The sequence below is a fragment of the Coregonus clupeaformis genome, unplaced genomic scaffold, assembly GCF_020615455.1.
Source record: "Coregonus clupeaformis isolate EN_2021a unplaced genomic scaffold, ASM2061545v1 scaf1304, whole genome shotgun sequence".
Lineage (NCBI taxonomy): Eukaryota > Metazoa > Chordata > Actinopteri > Salmoniformes > Salmonidae > Coregonus > Coregonus clupeaformis.
In genome coordinates this window covers 133,272-140,939 of record NW_025534758.1, presented here as the reverse complement: position 1 = coordinate 140,939, position 7,668 = coordinate 133,272, and the positions used below count along the sequence as shown (strand labels likewise).

The following is a 7,668-nucleotide window of genomic DNA, read 5'->3' as shown; positions in this document are numbered from 1 at the left end:
AGTTTTGTGTTTTGAACTCGATGGTCAGCAGTAGACTGGTGTTTAAAATGTGGTGACAAACCTTAAGTGGTTCTAATTTTAATAACACAAGTTAAGAATTAGTTTCTTTTTATAACCTTGGAAGAAATCTAAAAGGAGTGATTGTAACCACTATTATTAATTTTTGTTTGTTTTATACCACCATGGTACCATGGGGTTTAGGTAACATGGGGTTTGGGTAACATGGGGTTTTGGGTAACATGGGGTTTTGGGTAACATGGGGTTTTGGGTAACATGGGGGTTTGGGTAACATGGGGTTTTGGGTAACATGGGGTTTTGGTAACATGGGGTTTTGGGTAACATGGAGATTTGGTAACATGGGGTTTTGGGTAACATGGGGTTTTGGGTAACATGGGGTTTGGGTAACATGGGGTTTTGGTAACATGGGGTTTTGGTAACATGGGGTTTTGGTAACATGGGGTTTTGGTAACATGGGGTTTTGGGTAACATGGGGTTTTGGGTAACATGGGGTTTTGGGTAACATGGAGATTTGGTAACATGGGGTTTTGGTAACATGGGGTTTTGATAACATGGTGTTTTGGTAACATGGGGTTTTGGGTAACATGGGGTTTTGGTAACATGGGGTTTTGGTAACATGGAGTTTTGGGTAACATGGGGTTTTGATTATTTTTAGAGAGTAGCTCAATTACGTCTGTTTTGTGTTCCAGAATGTATTGCTGCTTTTAGCTTTTGTCTTTGTCTTTATCTTATTTAGTGTTTCTCTTAGATCCTTTATCTTGAAGTGTTTCCATTATTAGTCCATGTATTATTATAATCATCTGTTCATTCTTTGTATTTTGAAACATCTGAATAAAGGGGTCATCTTTTTCTCAAGTCATTTTACTTTGTTGTTGGGGATTGTTTTGTTGCAGACAGACAGATTCTCATGATGTTATTGATTATACATTTTATGATATTGACTGATGTAGATTATTGTTATGTTGTTAGTGGTATAGAGATAATGATGTTATTCATTATAAATATTATGGTATTGATTATTATGTAGATTATTGTTATGATGTTTGTACTATATAGAGATATTTGTGTTATTCTCTTATGATCTGTGGGTTACAGAGAAAGTATAGTACTTAGTTCAGGTCTGATATACATTAAATTGTGAATATGCTGTGTGCAAATCAATCAATTAATCAAATTAAAGTAAATAAATATGGTAATATATATAAATGATCTCGAAGGTATTGTTGAGAAGTGTTTATTTCATATTTGTGATGTGAGTGCAGATTATGTTGATGTTATGTTATTTACCCTTTACAGATAAAGACCTGTTGCTCTCTAAACTGCCATGTAATCACTGAATGCTTTTAATAAACTCACAGGCTGTCAGTCTTGTGTGATTTCTCTCTTGGAAAGACTACAACATACAGTATGAATTAACTGAGATCAGTCTTGTGTGATTTCTCTCTTGGAAAGACTACAACATACAGTATGAATTAACTGAGATCCGTCTTGTGTGATTTATCTCTTAGACAGACTACAACATACAGTATGAATTAACTGAGATCAGTCTTGTGTGATTTCTCTCTTGGAAAGACTACAACATACAGTATGAATTAACTGAGATCAGTCTTGTGTGATTTCTCTCTTGGAAAGACTACAACATACAGTATGAATTAACTGAGATCAGTCTTGTGTGATTTCTCTCTTGGAAAGACTACAACATACAGTATGAATTAACTGAGATCAGTCTTGTGTGATTTCTCTCTTAGACAGACTACAACATACAGTATGAATTAACTGAGATCAGTCTTGTGTGATTTCTCTCTTGGAAAGACTACAACATACAGTATGAATTAACTGAGATCAGTCTTGTGTGATTTCTCTTGGACAGACTACAACATACAGTATGAATTAACTGAGATCAGTCTTGTGTGATTTCCAACCAAGTTTTTCACACATATGAAAATGATAGTAGATAGCTGGATGGAAGCAGTGTAGAAAAAGTAACCAACTGTCATATTTGAGTAAAAGAAAATACACCTTAATAGAAAATGACTCAAGTAAAAGTGAAAGTCACCCAGTAAAACATTTGGTTTTAAATATACTTCATGATCAAGAAAAAAAGTATTCCACTACTAACGGAGGAATAGGGGGAAGTGTGTTCCACTACTACCGGAGGAATATGGGGAAGTGTGTTCCATTACTAACAGAGGAATAGGGGGAAGTGTGTTCCATTACTAACAGAGGAACAGGGGGAAGTGTGTTCCACTACTAACAGAGGAACAGGGGGAAGTGTGTTCCACTACTAACAGAGGAACAGGGTGAAGTGTGTTCCACTACTAACAGAGGAACAGGGGGAAGTGTGTTCCCACTACTAACAGAGGAACAGGGGGAAGTGTGTTCCACTACTAACAGAGGAACAGGGGGAAGTGTGTTCCACTACTAACAGAGGAATAGGGGGAAGTGTGTTCCACTACTAACAGAGGAACAGGGGGAAGTGTGTTACACTACTAACAGAGGAACAGGGGGAAGTGTTCCACTACTAACAGAGGAACAGGGGGAAGTGTGTTCCACTACTAACAGAGGAACAGGGGGAAGTGTGTTCCACTACTAACAGAGGAACAGGGGGAAGTGTGTTCCACTACTAACAGAGGAACAGGGGGAAGTGTTCCATTACTAATAGAGGAACAGGAAGAAGTGTGTGTGTGTTTGTGTGCATGTGTACCAGCTCTGTCTCACTCAAATGCCCATTCCAGCAGACTGTGCTCTCTCTCTCTCTCTCTCTCTCTCTCTCTCTCTCTCTCTCTCCTCTGCCCTCCCAACCCACTCCTCTCTCTCCTCCCACTCTCTGTGCTCCTCTCTCTCTCAACTCCTCACCCTCTCTCTCTCTCTCTCTCTCTCTCTCTCTCTCTCTCTCTAATTTCAATTTCAATTTAAGGTCTTTATTGGCATGGAAAACATATGTTAACATTGCCAAAGCAAGTGAAGTAGATAGTAAACAAAAGTGAAATAAACAATACATATTAACAGTAAACATTACACTCAGAAGTTCCAAAAAAATAAAGGCATTTCAAATGTAATATTATGTATATATACAGTGTTGTAACAATGTGCAAATAGTTAAAGTACAAATGGGAAAATAAATAAACATAATATGGGTTGTATTTACAATGGTGTTTGTTCTTCACTGGTTGACCTTTTCTTGTGGCAACAGGTCACAAATCTTGCAGCTGTGATGGCACACTGTGGTTTTTCACTCTCTCTCTCTCTCTCTCTCTCTCTCTCTCTCTCTCTCTCTCTCTCTCTCTCTCTCTCTCTCTCTCTCTCTCTCACACACACACACACACACACACACTCATTCTCTGGCTTTGGTTGATGACAGAGAAAGGGAGAGGTGCATAGCTACACTCCAATTCTGTAAGTGTGTGTGTGTGTGTGTTCAGAACTCCGGTGGTATTCTAGACATGATCTTGCTAGGGAGTGTCCACTCCAGTACATGTGTAGTATAAGGATGTGTTGAGGCCTAAAGGGACCCTGTGTTTAACTCACACACTGCAACAAGACGGCTGTAGGAGCTGTTGGTTTATTGAAGAACAACCGTTGTCTCCATTGAGCACAAAGTTGTGGTCCAGGTAGTTGTTTTATGATTGACTGAAAGAGGGGGACGTTCAGAGTGAGACTGATGTCTGTTGGTTGGATAGTAGTTAATTAAATGTCAGGTTGGTTGGATATTAGTTAATTAAATGTCAGGTTGGTTGTCTATTGGTTATTTCTTGGTTGGTCGAACATTGGTTGGTTGGTTGAATGTTGGGCCTAGTTGTTTAGTCATTGGCTTGTTGGCTGAATGTCAGGTTGGTTGAACATAGATCCTTGTTGATAGGCTGTTAGTTTTCATTAGGTTGTATTTTGGTTGTTTCTTTGGTTAGACTGGTTCCTAGGAGGAGGAAGAGGAAGAGGAGGCTGAGCTGTGACCGTATGACATCATTCTCCCCTTACCTGCTGAGAGAGAGAAAGCGAGAGAGAGAGAGAGAGAGAGAGAGAGAGAGAGAGAGAGAGAGAGAGAGATAGAGAGAGAGAGAGAGAGAGAGAGAGGAGAGAGAGAGAGAGAGAGAGAGAGAGAGAGAGAGAGAGAGAGAGAGAAGAGAGAGAGAGAGAGAGAGAGAGAGAGAGAGAGAGAGAGAGAGAGAGAGATGAGAGACTTACTGTATACACCATATTTATGGGAATAGGCTTCCATTTGGTACAGTACATCACCAGGGAGTAGCTACCTCTGGGACCGAACGTCTTCATGTAACAGTTAGTGCAGTAGGGCTTCTCATCATGCTGAAACACAATGCACAGAAAACATCTTAGTTCATGAGATACATAAATATACACAGATCTCTCCCTGACTCCCCCTCCATCTCTCTCCCCTCCCCCTTCTCTCCCTGACTTACTCTCTCTCCCCCTTCCCTTCCTCCTCTCCCTCCTACATCTCCCCCTCCACGTTATACCTCTCTCCCTCTCTCCCTCCCTCCCTGTTGATACTATCTCCTTTCCCCTCTCTCTCTCTCTCCATACCTCTGCATGTTGTCCTGGGGTCAACTGTCTCTGACACTTTTGATACTACCTTTCCCCCTCTCCTCCCCTCCCTCCCCCCTCCCTCTCAGCTCCCGTTCCTCCCTCCTCCTTCTCTCCTCCCCTCTCTCTCTCTCTCTCTCTCTCTCCATACCTCTGCATGTTGTCCTGGGGTCAACTGTCTCTGACACTTTTGGGACTATCTTTCCCCCTCTCTCCCCCCTCCCTCTCAGCTCCCGTTCCTCCCTCCCCCTTCTCTCCCTCCTCCTCTCCCCTCCCTCTCTCTCTCTCCATACCTCTGCATGTTGTCCTGGGGTCAACTGTCTCTGACACTGTTGACACTTCAGACACAGAGGGTGGTAGTCACGCCCCAACGACCTCTTCTTCTCACCTGGACCAATGGGGTTCAAGGATACCAAGGGTTAGAGGTCAAATGTCTGTCAGGAACCAATGGGGTTAGAGGATAGTAGGGTTTAGAGGTCAAATGGTGTCTGCCATTCAGAGAGAGATCTGCACTGTGACTGGAGAGTTACCTGTTAGGTTTTTTTTTTGTTCCTGTTAGAGTTGCTAAGCTACCGGTAATTTACCAAAGTTACTGGAATGTTCTATGGTAACTTTGGAAATTTATACTTGAGTAACTTTTTTAAAAAGTATTCCTATATAGTGTGTCTGTGTCCATATTGTCCATGTGTTTTCAAAAGAAAATAGCCTAATTAATGAAAAAAGCATCTAATCAACAATGGCATTATTTTAAATTAATTCTGCAACTCTGACAACTATTTACTTTTTTTCCCAACTGCCACCAGTTTGGCGCCAACACATTTACAACAAAGACATATTGACAGTCATATAAATATATATAAAGTATATTTCATGCTGAAACCCTCATATTAAACACCAATGCTATTTACTAAGTTCATGGTTTATATTTGCAACCCTAGTTCCTGTACCGGACACATGCAAATAATGCAAGTCCCTAAAGGAAAGGAAGCCAAGTTAGTATTTGAACAAAGCCGGAATGTGAGACAACAGTCTGCTGCCTCATATCAACTGAGGACTTAAGACACAGGAAAGGAAAGGAGGCCAGGTGAATGGAAGCCAGGTTAGACTATTGGAACCCAGCCTCTGAAGGAAATGAAGCCAGGTTAGACTATTGGAACCCAGCCTCTGCAGGAAAGGAAGCCAGGTTAGACTATTGGAACCCAGCCTCTGCAGGAAAGGAAGCCAGGTTATACTATTGGAACCCAGCCTCTGTAGGAAAGGAAGCCAGGTTAGACTATTGGAACCCAGCCTCTGCAGGAAAGGAAGCCAGGTTAGACTATTGGAACCCAGCCTCTGAAGGAAAGGAAGCCAAGTTAGACTATTGGAACCCAGCCAGTCAAGGAAAAGAGACCAGTTTAGGGTGTTGGAACTTATCCCGGGATGAAAAGAAGGCCGGTTAGAAAGGAAAGGACACCAGGTTAGAGTGTTGGAGCATAGCCGGTGTGTTAGAGAACAGTCTGCTCCCTCAGAGAAGCCACTTCCTGTTGTCTGTGTGTAGTCATGACAGACTGTTCAGAGCATGGAGACACACACACACACACACACGCACACAGACACACACAGACACAGACACACGCACACAATAGGAAAGATATAACGATTGAAGCTAGAAAAGATTTGTGAGCGATGCCTCTCAGAAACCTGTAACTATTCCATAATTCTATGGCATCTCTGACCCACTGTATGACACTGCAAACACACACATACACACACACACACACACCCACACATTGCACTCACCAAAGTAGACGGGTTTCCCACAGATGGGACAGTAGCCCACCATGATAGATGATATTCCTGACACTGTTAGTTAGCAGACAGCAAGTGTGGACGTAGAGAGTGTGAGTGTGAGATGGAGAAAGTGTGTGTGTAGAGAGAGAGAAAGTGTCTGTAGAGAGAGAGAATGTGTGTGTGAGAGAGTGTGTAGAGAAAACGTGTGTGTGTGTCAGAGAGATGTACAGGAAATAGGTTCAACTCTCTGAATGTGACGTGTTCTGATGACAGAACCAGGATGTGGCGAGTACCTTGTCACAGCGAGACAAAGAAAAATCATTTCAAAAGAAAATGCTATATCAACACATTGGTGTCAATGGTAATACAAAATATACATAGAAATAGGACAAAGTTATGTTATGAAATGATATGATACATATAACTAGAAAGATATGATACATAGAACTAGAAAGATATGATACATAGAACTAGAAAGATATGATACATAGAACTAGAAAGATATGAAACATAGAACTAGAAAGATATGATACATATAACTAGAAAGATATGATATATAGAACCAGAAAGATATGATACATAGAACCAGAAAGATATGATACATAGAACCAGAAAGATATGATACATAGAACTAGAAAGATATGATACATAGAACTAGAAAGATATGATACATAGAATTAGAAAGATATGATATATAGAACTAGAAAGATATGAACAAAAAAGGCTGTGAAAACATGTCATTGTGGTCTATTGGCTTGATCTTACTCAAAAGATCATATGAAACTACCCTTTAATTGAGTAAAAATTGTTGAAATAGAAAAATAATCGTCATCAAGATATCATTATGTTATTCAAAAACATGCGTGTCACAATTATTGGCTGCCCTATAAATTATTTTGAACAAAAACCTAATTGAGTGCATTTGTAAAGTATTCAGACCCCTTGACTTTTTCCACACTTTGTCTTATTCTAAAATTGATTAAATTGTTTTTTTCCTCATCAATCTACACACAATACCCCATAATGACAACATGAGAACAGGTTTTTAGACTTTTTTATAAATGTATTAAAAATAACAAATGGAAATATTACATTTACATAAGTATTCAGACCCTTTACTCAGTACTTTGTTGAAGCACCTTTGGCAGCGATTACAGCCTCGAGTCTTCTTGGGTATGACGCTACAAGCTTGGCACACCTGTATTTGAGGAGTTTCTCCCATTCTTCTCTGCAGATCCTCTCAAGCTCTGTCAGGTTGGATAGGGTGTGTCGCTGCACAGCTATTTTCAGGTCTCTCCAGAGATGTTAGATCGGGTTCAAGTCCGGTTTCTGGCTGGGCCA

At 40.6% G+C, this 7,668-nt stretch overlaps 1 protein-coding gene across 2 annotated transcripts; it reads right to left on the bottom strand.

Moving 5' to 3' along the window:
* Nucleotides 1–3,914: 3,914 nt before the first annotated feature.
* Nucleotides 3,915–6,495, bottom strand: LOC121562077 (cysteine-rich protein 1-like). Of its 2 annotated transcripts, none has more exons than XM_041874459.2 (4): nucleotides 6,337–6,495; nucleotides 4,851–4,945; nucleotides 4,266–4,320; nucleotides 3,915–3,996 (listed from the first exon to the last, which is right to left on the bottom strand). In XM_041874459.2, exons 1-4 carry the CDS (start codon nucleotides 6,377–6,379, stop codon nucleotides 3,932–3,934), a joined length of 258 nt encoding a protein of 85 aa, XP_041730393.1. In that variant the 5' UTR covers nucleotides 6,380–6,495; the 3' UTR covers nucleotides 3,915–3,931. The 2 variants fall into 2 exon arrangements, with proteins under 2 accessions (XP_041730393.1, XP_041730394.1); XM_041874460.2 differs by having other exon boundaries at nucleotides 3,915–3,993.
* Between the last annotated feature and the right edge of the window lie 1,173 nt (nucleotides 6,496–7,668).

Excerpts from the sequence above, each read along its gene's own strand:
- LOC121562077 (XM_041874459.2), bottom strand. The coding sequence starts at position 6,379 with ATGGTGGGCTACTGTCCCATCTGTGGGAAACCCGTCTACTTTG. Across the intron at positions 4,321-4,850 it reads CCCCAGGACAACATGCAGAG|CATGATGAGAAGCCCTACTG; the intron begins GTATGGAGAGAG and ends ATTGTGTTTCAG. Across the intron at positions 3,997-4,265 it reads GAAGACGTTCGGTCCCAGAG|CAGGTAAGGGGAGAATGATG; the intron begins GTAGCTACTCCC and ends TCTCTCTCTCAG.